This window comes from Quercus robur, chromosome 10, assembly GCF_932294415.1.
Source record: "Quercus robur chromosome 10, dhQueRobu3.1, whole genome shotgun sequence".
NCBI lineage: Eukaryota > Viridiplantae > Streptophyta > Magnoliopsida > Fagales > Fagaceae > Quercus > Quercus robur.
In genome coordinates this window covers 34,168,228-34,188,804 of record NC_065543.1, presented here as the reverse complement: position 1 = coordinate 34,188,804, position 20,577 = coordinate 34,168,228, and the positions used below count along the sequence as shown (strand labels likewise).

Below are 20,577 nucleotides of genomic sequence, written 5' to 3'. Positions count from 1 at the left end.
CATATTTTTCTTTGTTTTTCATTTTACTTTTTGCTTCTTTTATCTATTGTACAATAACACCTTAAGTATTTTGCTGTGCAAGTGCTACACCTTACCGAGCACGACTTTTATGATTTGCACACAGGTGTTCATGATTGACGAGCAACAGTGGTAAGATGGTTATTTATGCCTTTCTCCTATGATTTTTTAGTCCTTACAATCAAAAGAATGTGACTTCAAAATCAAGAGCATGTATTTAAAAACCATAAACAACTCACACAATATAAGCACTACATAGCACAAACTAGTAAAGTGCAGAAAAATAAAGCTCATCAAAGTTAAATACGGTACACAGTCATGAAATGTAAATTTCATAGGCCAACCTCAATTACACATCTTGAAGATGTATAATACAAAAACCTTTCTTTTCTTTTCTTTTCTTTTTTTATTTTATTTAAAAAAAATTGAAAAACAAAAACAAACCTTGAATGCAATGTATGGATGTTATGCAAATGTAAACCTAAAGAAAAACAATTTTGACCACAGGAGATAGAAAGAATTAACACAAGGACCATGTTAGATAGACTCACTGAGGCTGAGTCTTTTGCATCTAGACATTTTTAGATGCAAACCTGGAGTTGGAATTTCTATTAGAATTAACCCTAATTTTAGCTCTAGTATTGGTATAAAGGTTAAGAACCTTTACCAACTTATGAATAAGTGTAATAGGATCTTGTGCTTTTGGCAGAGACACTTTTTGTTTGGAAACTTGCTTTAACACTTGCAACTTAAAGAAATTTGGTCTAGTATGTCTAGCTCCACCACAAAAGTGACAAAACCACTAAGGTTTGTGGTTTTTCTTGCTTCCAGATTGATTGGGATTAGGTTTAGACTCACTCAGATCTACCCTAGTTCTTTTAGAAGCTGGAACTACATCCTTATGTACCTTAACTTCAAAGAGAGTTGGATGAACATTAGAAGATGATGTAGCAAGTATAAACTTAGGAGGATTCACCACAGTATTAGATCCACTCTGAACAAACCTAAACCTGTCTTATTATAAACACACTTTTGAATATGTAACATCTTATCTAGTTTAGAGCTAGAAGTTTTATCTATTTGTTCTCTAGTAATAGATAATTCTAATTCTAAATTTTTAACCTTTTCAATCAAAGACATGTTTTCAATCTTAACAGAGTTCAAGAGTTCATTAGCATCAAACAACTTTAACAGCAAATTCTTCTTTTCTTGTTCATGAGTGTTTATCTTTTTCAACCCTGATTCAACACTCATAGCATCTTTAGCTACTATCTTGCAAAGCTTGTTGTAAACTTCTTGCAAATCTACATTCTCAGAGAGTTCCCATCAGAAGGGTTCTCATCAACAATCTCAATTTCACTTACTACAGCAGTAGCAATGAAAGCCATGAAGTTTCCTTCTTGATCACTTTCAGACTTATGATTTAAAACTTCATCATCACTCAGAGTGACAGCCATAGCTTTATCTTTTGACCTCAAGAAGGTTGGTCACTCAGATTTTAGATGACCATAACCCTGACAATCATAACACTGTTGTCCTAAATAACTATTTGAAGATTGACCTACTTTATCTTTTGATTTTTCAGTGTTGTTATTTTTGACAGTGTCATTCTTCTTAACATTCTTAGTATCAACATTGTTTCTATTTCTTGCTCTCCTATTATTGTTTCTCGGAAAATTTCTAAAATTCTTGGCAAGATAAGCAATCTCAATAGATGAGAGTTCATCATTAAATCCACAATCATCAACATCATCAATAGATTTCAAAACCATAGATTTGGATTTATTAGCTTTTGGTAAGTCAGATTCATAGGACTGAAGAGATCCTACAAGTTCTTCTACAAGGATAGAATCAACATATTTACTTTCAGTTATGGCAGTCACTTTAGATCTAAAATCCTCAATCAATGATTTAAGAATTTTCCTAACAATTTTTGGTTGGTCATATACTTCACCCAAATTAAAAGTAGAATTGACAATATCATTCAACTTAGCATAGAGTTCATCAAAAGACTCATCATCAGACATTCTAATACTTTCAAATCTAAATGTCAACTACTGCAATTTATTAATTTTTACTACCTTAGTGCCTTCATGCACTGTTTGCAAGATGTTCCAAGCAGTGTGAGCAATCTCCACATTTGAGATCCTCTTAAATTCTTCCATAGAAACAGAATTGAATATTGCATCCATAGCCTTACTATTAAAGCTTGCTGCTTCCTTTGGGCAGTAGTCCATTCACCAATGGCTGTGGTTGGTCTTTCCCTACCATTCTCAACAAACAACCATACTCTCTTATCAATGGATTTCAAGAAGGCTTTTATCCTAACCTTCTAGTAAGTATAGTTATTCCCATCAAAGTGTGGGGGGATCACTAGAGAGTGACTGTGTTCCATAACAGTAGGAGTCAAGGATCAACTATAGGTTGAGAAACCTAAAAACAAGAGCTAACCTGCTCTGATACCACTTGTTTGTTCGTTTAGACCCCTAAAACCAGATTATTTGACCTATTATATTAACCAAGTGATTACTTAGATTAATTATTCAGATCTAGGTTAAACAAAAATAAATCATATCATGCAAAGATGCGGAAAAGTAAATAACGCCACGATATGATGACCTAGGAAAACTAATGAAACGAACCATTTCAAGATAAAAACCTAGAGAAGATTTGACCTAACTATCCTCAATGTAAAACAAATCCACTATAAGAGAATTGAAGTTTTTACAATCAAATTTAACCCTAAATCTATTGCTACCTCCAGTAGTAACTTATTGACACGACTACGTACAAGCTCCGAATTCATAGACTCCTTCTCTTATTGGATTTACACCAACACAAGCCGCCTTGCTTGTGACTTTGAGATCCCACTCAAAGGTTTCAGATCACTGTCAGTAATGATCTTGATGCAGCAACTATGTTCTACCAACGCTTGATTGTAGTTTTGGCTCCAGTAGATTCTTGTGTAATTAGAAGGTACAAAACTTCTGAAATCTTACAAAAAGTAACACACAAATCTTTTTAGAGTCTTCAAAACGTGACTAGGGTTTCCCTTTTATATGTGGAGAAATTTAGATGAAACCCTAAACGTTTTCGCAGGCTTAGGCCTATTCAAAAAAAAAAAAAAAAAAATTGTGCCTACAATTTTCAATCAATCAAGCTTAATTCTCAATTGGTCGAGCAAGGCAAAACCACACTCCCTTTTTTTGCAATCAGCTGAACTTGAACCTTGAAATAACCACTTTTAAGCATTGCCTAAAAACCTAAACTAAACATGTTTTGTTCTCGGTTTGCCAACACAATAAAAATATGATTCTAAATATTTAAATCTAAATCTTTAGAACCTAACACATATCATTATTAATTGTATCCATTTAGAGTGAAACCCCATTTTCTCCATAACTCTATGTAAATAACCCCCATTCAACCTAGTAATAAGTCTTTTAAGGACCATTTGACCTACTTGACACCCCCACCCCCTCTTTTTTCATACTATCCAAGATTTCATATGCAATTAAAACGTTATCTATAATTAATTTTCCCACAACAAAAGTACTATGAGTATCAAAGACTTGGTTTGAGAGGATGTGTTTCAACCGATTAGTTAGTGTATATTTGGATACCGCTTATTTTGTTGAAAACTAAAAACATTAAAAAAATTACTATTCATATGCCTGATTGCACTATTCATTCCCATGAACAATGCAATAGGCACTGGTCAAAAAAATTTAAAAAAAAAAAAAAAAAAAAAAAAAAAAAAAAAAAGCAGCTGAAAATGTCAGACGCGTAAAACGTGGACGTGGATGCACAAGGCAAATGCACCTTTAGCATTGTTTTTGGTTGAGTAGTGTTTTCTTTTCTGCCATATGAAACACTGAAAATGCAGAAAATCATTTCTGCCAAAACCTACAAAACATAAGAACCCGTTTGGTAATGTTGTTCTAGTAATGTTGTTTTTATTTTTTGGAAATACGTATGGGTGAAAAAGTGTGTAAAAATACATGTAATGTTGTTTAAAAACTGAAAACATGTATTTAAACACATATTCCAAACAGCCCTAAGCCTCTAGGTGAGTTTTTTTTTTTTTTTTTAAATAAAATAAAAGAAAAGGTAAAACATTATTTAATATATAAAAGATTACAATGTATATGTGTCTTCCTCTAAGGTTGAAGGAGGACCATCTGTCACCCATTCTTAGATTTCACTCCATGCATGTATGACTATAGAGCAGTACCACACTATGATGGACTTTAACCACCACGTCTACTTTCCAATTCACTTTTGGCGCAACTTGGTTCTGAGTCCTCTGACTGCATTGCCCTTGTTTCTGGTTCATACTTCATACATGCCTTCTCTTCCAAGTTCCAAGGTACTGTGTCTGAGCATGGTTGACCTGGCAACTTGTTGCTTGTTTTCCTGTAACAAGGACTGAGCCTCCTCTTCCATGATCTGCACTACTTTCCTTCAAAATAAAAGTTATTTCTAGAGAGTCCAAAGGGACTGCAATTCATTGCTGCATCCCAATCTGGGATATCAATAAGACCATCCACTACTTCATTCCACACAACAGGCTATCCTCAACATATTGCACTTCCCCAACCTCTTGGGTCGTACTCATATTAATATTGAAATAGTTTAGTGAATATTCAGCGATAAACTGGACTTTATAAACAGCTAAAAAAAAGGGACTTCATAAACAGCTACAAAAAATCTCAATTGTGATTAAATTAGTTCTTTTAAGGTATAATGCAGATAGAGCTGTAAATGAACCAAGCCGATCATAAACAACTCGGGCTCGACTCGATAAAAAGCTTGTTCATGTTTGTTTGTTTATAAATAAGTCAAGCTTGAGCTTTAGTTTTAGGCTCGTTTAATAAACAAGCTGAGCCCAAGCAAAAAAAAATTGTTCATGAACAAGCTCGTGAGCTATTAGGCTTGATATACAACAATTCAAGCATAAACTCATTTATAAGTTTATATATGTTAGCTAAATATACTCATTACACATATTTTAACTATGACATGACCAACATGAGACTACTACCTATATTACCTTAATTTTTTCCTTCCCTTTAAACTGATCAAGAACCATTTTAGACTATAGTTACATTTAAAAATAAATAAATAATTAAGTAAACCACATATGATCCTTCTCTATCAATCATTTAAAGTAAAGTTATGAAACATATTAGTATTTTCTCATTCATAATGATTACAAACAGGTATTTTTCTAGTCTTTCACCATCTAACGTGAATGTAAAAATTGTATTTTAAACAATTGCTGAAACTGTAGACAAGGAATGATAAATAAATGAATTTAATTATGTAAATTATTAATTTGAATAATGACTAATCATAAGTAAAACTAAATACATGATAAAATGAGTAGATTATTTTCTTTTCTTTTTTCTTAATTTTAGAGATTTAAGCATTTAATAATATAATTTTTTTAGATCTTAAGCTCAAAAACTTGACTTGAATTCGAGTTTGAGTTTGATATTAAACTTGAATTTTACTTGACTAATTAACCAAGTCAAGCCAAGCTAAACTCAAGTTTTTTAACTTTCCAACAAGCTCAAGCACTATTCTTAAGGCTTGTCACAAGCTCAAGGATTTGATTTTTCCTGATGAGTTAAGCTTGAATATGCATTACTCGACAAAGTTTGGCTCGTTTACAGCCCTAAATGCAGATGTAGTTAGTATTTTTCCTTGAGTAATTACTTAATTTCATTTTGATTTAGATTATATTGATAACGTTCAGGTCTAATGAATAGATTCTCATGACAGTATTTTATCCACGTTAATGATACAAAATCAACAAATTTAACAAACAGATTTTATCACATAAGCAGCTTCAAATACATATCAAAAGAGACGCACCTAGTGTCCATTTGAAAACACAGTGATATGAGCTTAACAGAGTAACATCCTCTACACGAATTTGCAAGGTAGAAATTACCGCGGCTAAAATTGTTGAGCCAATGAAGCATTTTTAAGTGTCTTCACTAGAGTACCATAGTTTTCGAGTGCAATGGCAGAGCCAGATTGCCTTGGCCACATTTTACCGGAGATGTTCTAATTACCATACTCTCTTTAAAGATTTTAATAATCATCACCATTGTGGAAAATCTAAGCAGCTGCCAAATTCACCAATTGCTCGGTCATTGGTGGTGGAAGCATCCCAAGCACGTATAGTAACATTTGATTGGAAACCTGTCATAATTCCTCATTTTACGTACAGATAGTTATTTAACTTATTTGCACCTTCTGGGACAACAATAGCATTTTATAACCATATGGACCATGTCCAATATATATCTCAATATCATAAGGCAAATAGGTAAATAGATTCGGCTCCTAAAATCACTGTTTTACCTACATCTTGTGAAATAAATTGGAGAGCCAATTAAGGTAAAAACTAAAAAGCATACAGGAGCTTCGGTTTTTTGTTCAACAAAACAATTAGTCGGTCCTGTTCTCAGGATGCAATGCAATATGAGGAGATGAAACGTGGCAGTATTGTAACCTGTCCTATGCACAAAAACACAGGACAGAGCTATAATTTGTTAACTGATTCAACTAATTAAGTTCTCCAACATGTAAGAATAAAATGGGTTACAATCCAACAAACACAACACATGATATGAGCTAGAGCTAAAGGTTGACATGACAGTAGTCTTAAGTCTATGGGCAAATGCTCATAAAGAATCAAAAGACAAGAAATTGTTTTGCTGGGAAAAAGGTGGAAAAAAATTCTTCTAACACCTTGTGATATTACATACATCTGTATATTGACTTAGCTTCCAGATGGGACCGGAAGACAAACAGAAACTAGAAGGAAAAGAAAATCAGTGACAAATTAAATCTAGGTAGACATCATGACCTGATCACTTGACTGTAGTGCTTGGGTGGCAAAGAACCTCACATCAACATCTGGGTCCTCACTAAGTTCAATCAGACATGGACGGATTGTCTTCTCCACCACAGACTGATCAACTATGGGAATAAGTGACTGCAACACTTTAGCCACATTGAACTTGATGTTGGGAACCCTGTAAAATGCAATTGTCAACACTGCAGTCCAAGTCATAACAAACAAAAAGAAAGATGTACACAACCAAGGTCGAGAACCCATCAACTTTACCTATCTTTTGATGCATTAATGACCACAGGCAAAAGTTTGGAACAAGTAATTTCTGATCCCATTACAGGAGCTAATAGAGAAATTGCATGTAGAATAGTCATCCGGTACAAATAGTGTGGATTGTTAATCATGTCTAAAACCTGAAAGAAAATTCCAAATTGTTTAAAACAAAACTACACCAAAGACAGGAGATAGGTAAACATCCTTAAATAAGAATAGTACTAATAATAATTTTTTAAGGAAAAAATGTACATGAAATAAAATAGAGCATAAATAGACAATAATAATAATAATGCTAAAGGGGCCAAATTTCCCATGTAAAAAATATTTAAAATAAATGGGAGAACTGCACAATTAGAATGTGGTCATTAAAGAATTTGTCTCTTATGGCAATACACAGAGGTAGGATGGCACAGAATTCTACTTATGTAAACCTAACAAGATGAAATAATGTACGTAACATAGAATCTAATTCAGTAAACCTAACAAGATGAAGTATGTATGTAACATAAAATCTCAAATGATAAGCACTATAAAAAAGAAATGTATTAGATGAGTATATCACAAACCCATGCCATCCCCCAGTGGGAGAAAATAATCCTTAGATAGTTTCTTTAAATCATTTTCATAATTATTTATGAAGTTTGAGAGGAGCAACCCACGCCATCCCCTAGTGGTTACAGTCTTTCCAATCTCTTAACACAAAATACGCACAACCTATAGGGAGGTGCACTTCTAAGGTCCCCTCATTTTAAAGTAGGTCAAGATTATTTGTCTTCTTGGCAATCACAAAGAAAAAAGACTTAACCTTGGAAGCCATATACATCTTGCATATCTTATTTAGGGTCAAAACCAGAAACTGAGGTATCCAAAAAAATAAAATAAAAACAGACAAGACAAAGTCAAGTCACCACTAGGAAGAAGGATCTAAAACCTTCTATATAGGTCAAGAAGATATACTGATACCACAAGAGGAAGAGAAAGATAGGACAGTTCATCAACATCTGATCATTTTTTATAATTCAATTGTTACAACAAGTGGGGGAGGAGAGAATTGAACCCTGGTTCTCCTCATAAAAGAGACCAGGCATTGTCACTTGAGCTACAAGGCTCTTGGCATCAACCTCCTAATTATAAGTGTTTGAAATAAACAACACACTATAGTAGAGTGCGGGGAGATCATATTAATAATTAGACTTCCTCTAAGGCATTGGATGGTGAATCATTGATGTTATAAATTGAAGTACATATCTTTTCAAGGCCCTTAAGAGTTGCTAAATGAAATTGAGGATACCTTCTCTTTCATGATAGAGGTTGAGGAATTTAGAGCTGAGAGGTAATTCTAGTTCCTTTCCGATGCTAGCGGTCAGAGAAGTATTGCCTTGGCTTTATTACTTCTTGAGGTTAAGGGGCTTCTTTTCTTTACCAACATATAATTCTCTTTCACTCAAAATATCTTCTTGTTCTTATGGAAAATAAATACATAAGTAAAGCACCATGACAAAAAACTTAGGTACTCTAGCATGTCAATGGCAGGATTTGGACAAAGAATTAGGTTTCATTTGCAAAAGACATGAAGGCATGAATATAAGCTTTGTTTTTTGATAAATGGCATGAATAAGCTACATGACAAAGACAGTTATATTCTGGCATTATTTAGGTTCAGAACGACCCATAATACTTATATCAGAGACCAATTCAAAAAATTTTAAAATAATAAATTTGCAGTCAGACACCTCATATCCATGTCATGCACCTACATCAGAATTTAATCTTTTCTAGAGGAAATGTCAACAAAAAATAACAACAATAATAATAATAGTAGTAATATACTATCTAACACCAATTATATAGTAACATCTGATCAGAAGAACCTGTGGAATTATGTGCTGCATTGCCCACTCAGGGCCAAACTCTTCTGCAAGGCGTTTCACATTATTTGCGGCCGCATCACGAATTGAGTAAACCTATAACCAATACCAATAAATTTAGTAAAATAAATATTATACATTATTAAGATGCTAGCCAGTCAATATTGCATGATCATGCCTGTTATTGCAAGGCTCAGACATTAAGGTACTTAAGCCAAAAAACAAAAAAAAAACCAAAATACAAAGCTTCTCATGGTTGGACCAAATAACATGTGATTACTTAATGGAAACAAGTGTACTATGGAATATCTTCCGGTGGAAAATTAAGGTCCCAACAAGGTTACCCAACCGACTAAAATCTAGTTGGGTTAAAACACTTCTTCCTCCTTTACCCATATACCCCAATCTAAAAAGCCTTTCAATGCCGCACTCTTACCACTCTAGGGAGTCCCATAACCTTAAATACTAATTCTCATATAATATTCGCAGATCCAACAGAAAGGATTTCCCTTCTTACCAAAGAATAATAGTGTTTCGAAAAAAATAACAATATCAATGAGGAAGATCACAGTTTCAAGGAGAAAATGGATTGGCATTCTGTGTAGAGTTTTACTACATTAGAGGAAACTGTGAATCAAAACAGATAACAAGATAGAACTAAATCATAAGTGCGTTGCATCTGACATAGTGGTCAATAACCCAAATCTTCACAAACCTTATCTTTTAACCATTGCATGCAAAGAGCACCAAGCTTGTCATCAAAAAATCCTACACCCAATTGACTTGCCAACAAAGGTATATATTCTATTATTGCAAGCCGAACCCTCCAGTGTCTATCCTCTGCAAGCTCCACAATTGCTGGCAAAAGAGACTGGGACAGCAGATCGATTCCAATTACCTGCTTCAAGAGTTACATTAATTAGACTTGATTGAAATTCAATATAAAATGTTGAGCAAAACTCTTTGAAACAATTCAAGAGACGCCACATTAAAACAGAAATTTGATTATGCAACAATGAGCCTTCTTCAAGTAAAGGATAAAACACAATGTTTCCCTCAGTCATAACTCTAGTAAGTATTAAAGGCAGAAAGGAACATAGTGCCACAACACCATGATGAAGATGATCATTTAGGGGGCATTGAATAATCTGCAGGAGAATAAAAAATTCTTCTTTTTCTTCTTCTTCTTTTTTTATTTATTTTTATTTTTAAGGAATGCATTCAATGCAACCCTGATACAAAATCATTAAACAAATTGAAAATTTTAAAACCAACCACTAAATGCTCAAGAGAGAAAGAAGGGTTTCCTTTACACAAAAAGGGGGGGGGATCAAGAATTGAAAATCTGCATTAAGATTTAGGATACTCAAGTTATTTCTCCATTCATTTCTTATTTTATCATGAAAACTGTGAGGCCATTTTCATTTGAGAAACAAATATGAACCAATTAAAGAAAATGATTGGGAACAAGTGATGAGAGAAAATGGAGAACCTCTATTTCAAAAACAACTCCCCCACAGCCCCACACCCCATCCCCAAAAAAATTTTTGAAATGAACATAGCCATCATTTTCAAGAGCTTTAAGCTTCAACTTATGCAGCCTTCAAGTTCAGAAATGAGATGCGTTTCTTTCTTTCCTTTTTCTTTTTTGGTGTGTGTCTGACAATTAGTTTGACCTAAAAGAGAGATGTTTCACAGATTTGGACAAAATATCAGGAATTCAACCCTTTTTTTATCATTTAATTCGAACCACATAACAAATTATGTTGCTCAACCACATTTTTTGTAATTACTAGCAGATGATAAAGAGAAAAGGACTAAGAAAAAAAAAATGCATGCGACAACCATGGAAGAAATGAACAACATTTGAAAATTAAAATTTTGATTAAACCTGGTTCACTTGATCAAGCTTGCTGATAATATTGAGCCGGACATCAGGAAACTCATCCTTTAGAAGAGAAAGGAATATAGGAAGCAGCTGTTCAATTGTTGCGTCCTGTAACCACCAACAGCAATTACATATAGCAGGGAAATCGATAAAAATCCCCTTTGAGAAGATAGTATAGTTTATGAAAAAATAAATATGGTAAGAGAGAGAGAGAGAGAGAAGGGGAAACAACATCCCTTTACAATTAAATGAGAATAAAAACTGCAAAAACCAACTACACACATGTCAGCTACAATGATGCATGACATAAGATGTTAGCAATTCTAAAATAACTATTGTCATTTTATGCCATGTTCAAGGAGATAGATATTAAAATGCACACGTCCATCCAACAACCAAAAAGGTGAGAACAGAAAATCATCTATAGGAAGTAATAGAAAGACACATTTTACACCAGCATTATTGTTGATGTGAGAATGAGATACAAAATAAAAGGTGTTAGACAAAATAAGCAACTTAATTCAGCAATTCAAATCATATCTGCATATTTATTGATGATAGAAACATTGCACAGCATAAGTCAGATGCATTCTACTTTGCATGGAAATGAATGGATGGACTTCTATATTTTCCATTCAAAATGGGAAACAGCATATGTACCCAAAAAAGTTATACCTTTCCCAGAACTGGTGCCATTCCCATTATAACTGAAGCCAATGCAGAACGAACATGCTGAGATGAATCTGTTGACAGTTCCTACAGTAGGCAAAAAAGTCATAAATTATCAAACAAGCAGCAGCTGAAGAGCAATAAAAATCAAGAAGCACTACACAATCTACCATCAAATTTACAACACAAAATAACTAACTAGTTAGTGTGCATGTATACCTTCACACAAGGAAGGATATGCTGAATTGCAAGTTCTGGATTCAAAATCCGGCAAAACTTGGTAACTTTTCCGGCAGCAGCTATACGTACTTCAGCCTCATTATCACGAAGTAGACGAACGTATGCAGGTACCAGGTCCGATCTAAATATGTAATATTACAGTAACCATCAATTAGAATCTAAGTAACAAGTCCTTAAACTATTGTAAAATATCTGGACAGAAGAAAATAAAAGGTAAATAATATCTACAGGAAATAAATTAAATATAAAAAAACAAGATCTCAATTTCTCCACAAGATTTTTTGTAAAGGCCAGGGAAACAACAAAGTAATTCAAAGCACAAAGACAATATCAAACCTGACAGCTGACTGACAATTATTGATGTAACTATATAAATCAATTTAACAGCTACTCCATAAGACATGAGAAATTACCTGGTAGGTTCAGGACCTACAGCTTCGCATAGTTCATATAGTTGATTTGCAACCATGTAACGAACACGCCAAGACTTGTCCTGGTTGGAAAAGAATTTGTCACATGTAATAGCAAACAAACATATTATGTTGCACTCGGTCATTCAGATATAAAAATTAGCTTAAAAAAAGTGTTCTTTAAAAACAAAAACCATAGATTCTTACTTTAATAACATATGTGCACACATGGAGTATTGGTTTATAAGAGTAAGCATAATGAGAACCCCCACCCCCCCCAAAAAAAAACAAATAATAATAATAAAGAAATTAGCTCTCAAAAGTTGAGCATCCATATATCCCTTTTTTTTTTGATAGGTAATCAGAAAACTATTATTAATGAGTAAATAATGAAAAGTACAAGTTGTTCATGATGATGAACAACAAGAAAAAATAGAACAAACCGCGCAACAAAAAGAGTAATCAAGAAACTAAGCTAAGGGAAGACATAAACTCAGAGAGAGAAGAACAATCAGTAAAATCCCAACAACAAGACCACTCCAAAAGACTATGTTAGCATAAAACCTTTAACTCATCCAACGTCTTCTCATTATCCTCAAAGACGATTTCGTTCCAACCACACAATCCACATTCAGCACCCTGGAACCAAATTTCAAATGTCCGAATTATGTTTCCCAAGCCACTGATGCCAACAAGATAACAAACCCGCCACTAATCCTCGCTTAACCCAATGAATACCAAAAGCCTAAAGCATAAAAGTCCATAAGGAATGAGTGACAGGACAATGAAGAAGAAGGTGGTCTACTGACTCTCCATCACAACAACACATACAACACCAAGTAGTCAATGGGCAACCCCTAAGCATTAGATTATCCAAAGTGAGGATCCGACCATGTGAAGCTGTCCACAAAAAGAACACCACTCGCCTAGGAATCTTTGGTTTCCAAACACCCTTCCAAGGAAACAAAGAATTCGACGCACCCCGAATCGCATGGTAATAAGAGTGGGTGTCAAACTTACCATCACCTTTTAGGAATGGTAAAAAGAGATAAAAAGTACGTTGGGAGGCTTGAGAGAGTACTCTTTAGTAACATGAGCCCAACACCCTTAGATAAATAGAGACGCTTCCACCCAGATAGCTTCTTCTCCATTTTCTCCAAAATATGATTCCAAATCGAAGCTGTCTTAAAAGAAGTCCCCAACGGCATCCCCAAATATTTCATAGGCAAACTGCCCACTCTACATTGAAAAATATTAGTCAGTGCATCTAGATTATTCACCTCCCCAACAGGGACAATCTCACTTTTCCCAATATTGACCTTCAAACCCGTAAAGGCCTGAAAACAAGACAACACCAACCTTATGGACAATAGTTGTTCCCTAGAGGCATCACAAAATAAGATAGTGTCATCAGCAAATAATAGATGGGAGATATGCACCCCAACAAAGTTCACAGAGCCCACATGAAAACCCCGAATAAGATTACACTCCTCTATCTTCTTCAATAGTCTACTCAAAACCTCCATTATCAAAAGAAACAGAAGCGGGGATAATGGATCCCCTTATCTCAATCCACGAGAACTTCCAAAAAACCCTTCAGGGGAACCATTTACTAGGACTGAAAAACGGACAGAAGTAACACAAGCCTTAATCCACCCCCTCCATTTCAACCCAAAACCCATCTGGCCCAACAAATAAAACAAGGCCTCCCAGTTCACATGGTCATATGTTTTTTCAATATCAAGCTTGCAAACCACACCCGGTAATCTGCTCTTCAACCTGCTATCCAAACATTCATTTGCAATAAGCACTGAATCCAGAATCTGCCTTCTGCCAACAAACAAATTTTGAGACTCAGATATAAGATTAACCAAAACCACCCTCAACCTATTAGCCAACACCTTGGATAGCAGCTTGTACACACTACCCGCCAAACTGATGGGGTGAAAGTCCTTAATGTTAATAGCATTACACTTCTTGGGAATTAAAGTGAGAAATGAAGCATTCATAGACCATTCAAACATAGAGTGCCGATGAAAGTAATCAAAGAAATCCATGACATCCTATTCCACAACACTCGAACATTTATGAAAAAAAGCCATGGTGAAACCATTAGGACCAGGGGCTTTCTCACCCTCCATCTCCCTTAATACCTGGATGACTTCCTCCTTCGAGAACTCCTTCTCTAAGGACAACCTCTCTTCCTCTTCATTGCATGCAAAATCTAACCCATCCATAGTAGGACGCCACACCTCAGTTTCCTCATACAACCCCTGGTAGAAAAGAACTAATTGAGAGCACACATCAGCCTCATCCTCATAAAGAACACCATCCACCTCTATCCTCTTAATGAGATTAGCATTTCTATGGGAATTTGCTAATCTATGAAAGAAACGAGATACCGGTTTAGCACCAGAGCAAAAATTCCTAAGCTCTTTCTAAAACAAAGACCAACCAGCTCTATTAGAGCTTGCTGGTATGATTATGCAACCCCTCCTAAACCCTCCAAAATATACAGCAATAACAACAAACAGACCAGCTTTGTTAGATCTCCCACAGAACTCTAACAACTTCCCATTATCCCTGAATCTCTTACAAAGTAAAACATGGCCAGGCACCCAATCTCGTATATCATCGAGACAAGTATCCACTCCATGCCCCTATGTCCAACCCAAATGGAGCTCTTAACATTCTGACGTGTCTCATGTATAGCATACGAATCAGACCGCCCCCCATCAAAAGAAAAAGAAAAAAGTTTGCATCAATATGAAACGACCTCTTGCTGCCCCCAAGGACAGAGGATTGAGGTTTAGGAGGGAGAGCTTGGTATGGTTAGAGGTGCAGGTACAAGGATAGGCTGTTCAGGCAAAGCTTGGTTAGACCCCTGAGGTGGTGAGGAAGGGGAGGGCAAAGGCAGTGGTGGAGGAGGGGGATAAGGATATGGGAAAAACCCAAACTGTAGAGTAAAGCATATGGGGGAAGGAGAAGGAAAATGTGAGGGTGGCAAAAAAGGAAAGAAAGAAGGTGATGGTTGAGGGAGAGGGAGAGGGTGGGGTGGAGGAGGGCGGTGGATAGGGTGAGGATGGGGTGGGCGAGGGGGTGGGGGGGAGCAGGAGTCATTCAGTCTTCCCAAAATTATAAGAAAATGAAAATCAAGTTCAAGAGTATATATAATCTGAAGAGCAGTTGTAAGAATATTTAAATATTTATAATCGCCAAAAAATAAATACCAAATATACCAATAGAAAACAATGGCCCAAAAGATAATAAAAATCATAATAGTATTTTAGGAGCATATTTGTACAGTTAATTATAGAAAAATGGGTAACATTAAGTTGCACAACAGATCATAGAACCTTCCAAAAGGAAATCAGTACAGAATAAGGTGCACTGAATCTATATTAGTATTAATGTTTCAATTGAAAAAATGTTATAAACATGTTAAAAGCAACAAAAGGAGTATGATAGAGATTAATGGTACAGATTTTTTTTTAATTTATAATTTTTTTTTTTGATAAGTGGTACTGACTTTTTTAATTAAAAAGTTACTTTTTAAATATAAACGGGTTTACAGAAACATGTTCAAAGCAATCAATGAACCACAATAGCTCTCTAGAGATTAACAGAAAAATAAAAGCTGATAATTAATTTCAAAATGTCCATATTAAAAGCATAACCCATACCTGTGAGAAATTAACAATGACAGGAAGAATATGTGACACACAATCTTGAGGTTCCAATAGCTTTCCAAGTGCTGCACAACCTTCAACTGCCAATAACCGAACTGAATCTTGATCTGCAGTGGAGATAAGTTTCAGCAAATTCTTAATGTCATGAAAACTGTAAACCAGTTCATTAACAAAATAGTGTAAGTGAAATTCCAAGCAAATTCATCATAAATTGTATAACTTTTAATAGAAGTGAAGTTGACAATTAACCCTCCAGGCTAGGCATGCACCCAGCCACTAAAGTAACCCATTTTTCAAGTCTATGACTCTATGTGAGACACTTGATGAAAATCTATCAGTGGATACACTGACAAGTTTAAATTAAGTTATCAAACAGTGGAATTAAAATTAACACAAAGAAAACACACATACCATCCTGAGTCAGATCCTCAAATATAGACATGATGTCGGTTTTCAAATGGGAAGCTTCGACAGTAGCAGCAAATTTACCCAGGTTTGTTGCAGCAGATCTCCTAACCATAGGCATGTCATCTTGACACAGCTGACTGTAAATTGTTCGTAATTCAGTTTTTAAAGTCTCTGGGGCACTTGGGTAAGCAATATGGAACAAGCCACATGAGGAAACTCGAGCTGTAAACCACTCACCAGCAGCCAGTCTCTGAAAATGGAGATTTAAATGTGTTAAATGAAAATTCAGTGTCATTAAAATTGTATTTAGATACAAAAAGATCACGTTTTATGGGAGATTGAAAAGTATAACCAAAAGACAAAGTTCTGTTAAAGACTGAAATTACAACATTTATATAAACATGCAAAACAGATAACAAACAAATATACAATCAAATGTTTTAACTTATCAAAAAATATATTAGACAATCAAATGTTTTACCCCTGAAACCTACTATCCTAGTCAGTTGCATGTTTCCCCAACACATAAGAAATTTGTGTAAAAGCACAAGACACCACAACATGACCAGAGTGAAAAGGTTCAAATGTTGATTCCTTCACATCAGAAGACAGGCTACAAGATAGAGATATTCTGCAAGCATGTTACTACATGTATTCAAAGTAGGTATAGGAGTAGCAAAGCCAATTTATCAACTCCATTACCCAGGCCGTAAGGCTTCAAACTTGTATGGCAATCAAATGGTCACTAGGAAGCACTCAGGTAAACGGTGTGTAGCCAGTTGTGTAGTTTTTTTCACTAGTAATTTGAGGGTCCTTACATAGTCATTGGTGGCAACAGTGTCTTAACTGAACTAATGGCCACAAAACTTACTCTTCCAACTAAAAGATCGTACAAAAGTATATTGACACCACTATTTGAGCAGATAATTTAGTCTAAATAACCATAAAAACCAGCAAGCATGATTTGTTAAAAACTAGTGTTCATTCATTGCCATCATAAAACATCCAATTATTAATACATCTACACTAGTACCTTTGAAAACCTTTCTAAACCATGCAACTGAGTTCATACTTAATGAATATGATACATATAAGTCAAATGTGTCACTTAGGCCACACTTTTATTTAGAATTTCAAATCAACTAAGCATCATACCATGTTACCTTTACATAGTTACCAAAGCCAAATAGGAAATTAGAAAGCAAAAAACATAAAAAAATAAAAATAAAATCCAATCATCTGACCTTAACCAGAGGGATGAAGTACTCAACCAAGTCCTGCTCCCTCATCTGCGCCCCAATTCTACACAACGACTCCACTGCTTTGTCTCTAACGCAAGTTTCCTCAACCGTGGAGAGCGTTTCCAACGGCGGGAGCAGCACATTAGCATGCTCAACACCTCCAACATAGGGTATAAAAACCCCTAATTCCTCTGCCATTGCAAGAAGCACTTCATCATCGTCGTCATTGTTCTCGCTGAGAAAAGGAATCAGCTCCTTCCTGGTCCTCTCCTCTCCGAGCGCACGCGCAATCGTGGAGAGCCGGCGGATCGAGTTCAGCCGGAGCTGAATATCTTCATTTTTAAGCTCATCAATTAAGACAGCAATCGGATAGAGTGGCTCATCAATCATGGCCATTGCGTCTCTGCAAAGATCTATACAGTTTGATAGAAAGAAAAAATGTCTTAATCAATTCAACTCAAATTGTAACACATTAATTTCGGTTACTACGAAAATGAAGAGAAAAATAAATCAAATCTTAAAGACTAACCAATACACATACATAGAGGAACAAATCAAGGTTGGATTTGAACTTTCAATTTTAAGAAACCAAGACAAGATGTCTATTCGTTTCCTTCATTTTCCCAGCAACCAAACAAGATATAACAATTAGCAAAGAGAGAGTCATTAACTTTTTTTCTTTCTCTTAAAAAAAATTAAAAAATTAAAAAATTAGACAATTACATGAAATTAAAGGAAGCAACAATTCGATCAAATATAATTTATGAAGTAAAGAGCGGTGGATTTGATGTTTGGAGATGAGAAAAAACGAACTCCAAAGGACTTGCGATGAGATCTCAAGCCACAGTTCAAAGTTCCACAAAATGTTAAAAGGAAAAGTATTAATAAGAAAAAAAATCTACAAGAACTCACAGATATGAAAGAAAGAAAAAAAAACCTAGATAGAGTTTTCCAAAAAGAAAGCAAAAGTAGAATAAAGTTGAAACAATATTCAAAAAGCAAAACCAAGCAAAGCGAAAGAGAGGGATTGGAATACCTTAAGAGTGTGGATCTATGAGGTAGTGTGGTGAAAATGGGAGAGATCTGTGTGGGCGTAAGGGAAGGGGGAAAGAGGAAAACAGAGATCTACTCGTAATTTTCCCTGAGAAAATTTCGTCAATTTCGATGATTTTCTTTTTGACCAAACGCTTGCCGATATTTCATTCGATGGAAATGGAAATGTTTTCAAATCGTACCCGCCCCGAATTCATGTCCGCCCCGATTCCCGAACCGACTTTTTTTCTTTTTCTGTTTTTCTTTTTGTTGAAGGTGAAGTTGATTTTTTTTTTTTTTTTTTTTTTCATTTTTATACAAGTAATGGTAGAGATACAAACTTTTTAACAAAAAAATTTTACAAACCGATAACGTGGTGAATTGTTATTGGTAATTGAAAAAATGATGTTAGTGGTGGATCTAAATAAAAACCAAATAATGATAGATATACAAAATATTTTACAAAAAAATTTACAAACTACTGATGTGGTGAGTGATTATTGGTAAATGAAAATGTGATATTAATAGTGGGTCTAGATGAAAACCAATAAGAAGTTGGCCACATCAACATTTTGTAAAAATGTTATAAAATAGTTTGTAACTGGAACATTATTCGATGAAAACCAGTAAGAAATTTATTATAACAATAGTTTGAAAAAATGCTGTAAAATAGTTTGTAACTGTAGCAATACTCTTTTTATCTCTTCTCTATCTCTATATATTAAGAGAACATTATAATAACTTAAAGGTTTCTCTGCCGTAGGAAGGTTGGATTCTCCAGCTCTCTCTAGACAGTAAAATAGCAGTCCCTTTCAAGAGGAGATTTTGGTTTCCTTAGCATAACAGGGTTACTCTAAGGCTAGTAGGTTTCTTTTCTCTGGAGCTTTGGGAAACACTCTGTCTGCCTCTGATGGAAGATCTCACAAAACAATGGAATGGCTTGACCATCTCACACAGGGAAGGCCCCAAGTTCAGATTACACAATGACATGGCCACCTCAGTTTTCATCATCGCTGCGAAGTTCCTCACAAAGCGAGCTTTGAATATTGATGCCATTGCAACCACCTCTACACCCCTGTGGCGATCTAAAAATGGTTTTAAAATTAAGCATCTTAGGAATCATGTGGTTCTATTTACTTTTGACAGTAAAACCGAAGTGGACAATATACTAGCAAATGACCTGTGGAGCTTTGACAAGCACCTTATGGTGCTACGCAGATACGACAGAGTAAGCGACGTGCAACAAATGGATTTCAATCTCACCCCGTTTTGGCTTTAAGTGCATGGAATACCAATGAAGTTCATGAATCCAAATGTGGCTGAAGGTTTATGCGAGACAATAGGTTTAGTGCAGAATCAACCAAACACAAAGACAGAGGAGTGTGGTGGTTTCATACGGGTCAGAGTTTTGGTAGATATATCACAGCCTTTGTGCAGAGGAAGGGTAATAACTTTGGATGATGATAAAGAGTTGTGGGTCTCTTTTAGGTACGAACGACTCCCTAACATTTGTTATTGGTGTAGTTGCCTCACACACAGCGATAGAGATTGTGAGCGATGGATTGACAGTGAAGGCACGTTAGAAGAATCAGACAAGGAGTTTGGACCATGGATAAGGGCCTCGCCAATGATTGGGAATCGCAAAACTGTGGTGTCTGTCCCGGGGTTCTATGCTAAAAAGAAAGCCATACCTGAACAGAGGAAGACCAGTGAGTCATGGACGGCAACAGCCAGAGAATCTCTAAGCACGGTCAAGCCCATTATGGTAAGCGAAAATCACAGTAACCTTCCACCCATTACAAACATTGATGACACTTTCCTTCCAGATACACACAACATTGACCATCCTCATTTAAATCCGTGTTTAGTGCCCTCATTAATACCTAAAGATTCTTTTGAAAAAAACATTGAGGAAATAGACTGTGAAATCAAGAAATTTGATTTACCCTCATCAAACACTGACACCA

At 35.3% G+C, this 20,577-nt stretch overlaps 1 protein-coding gene across 1 annotated transcript; it reads right to left on the bottom strand.

Moving 5' to 3' along the window:
* Positions 1–6,535: 6,535 nt before the first annotated feature.
* On the bottom strand, positions 6,536–18,779 carry LOC126703287 (serine/threonine-protein phosphatase 2A 65 kDa regulatory subunit A beta isoform-like). The gene is made up of 12 exons (XM_050402249.1): positions 18,615–18,779; positions 17,582–17,991; positions 16,341–16,587; positions 15,924–16,036; positions 12,244–12,323; positions 11,810–11,951; positions 11,597–11,677; positions 10,925–11,029; positions 9,749–9,931; positions 9,037–9,129; positions 7,163–7,302; positions 6,536–7,070 (listed from the first exon to the last, which is right to left on the bottom strand). Exons 2-12 carry the CDS (start codon positions 17,972–17,974, stop codon positions 6,884–6,886), a joined length of 1,764 nt encoding a protein of 587 aa, XP_050258206.1. The 5' UTR covers positions 17,975–17,991; positions 18,615–18,779; the 3' UTR covers positions 6,536–6,883.
* Positions 18,780–20,577: the final 1,798 nt, after the last annotated feature.

Coding starts and splice junctions, on each gene's coding strand:
- LOC126703287 (XM_050402249.1), bottom strand. CDS start 17,974: ATGGCCATGATTGATGAGCCACTCTATCCGATTGCTGTCTTAATTGAT. Junction 12,324..15,923: donor TCATTGTTAATTTCTCACAG/GTATGGGTTATG, acceptor TTTTCCAACCAG/GACAAGTCTTGGCGTGTTCG. Junction 11,952..12,243: donor GTAGGTCCTGAACCTACCAG/GTAATTTCTCAT, acceptor TTACATATTTAG/ATCGGACCTGGTACCTGCAT.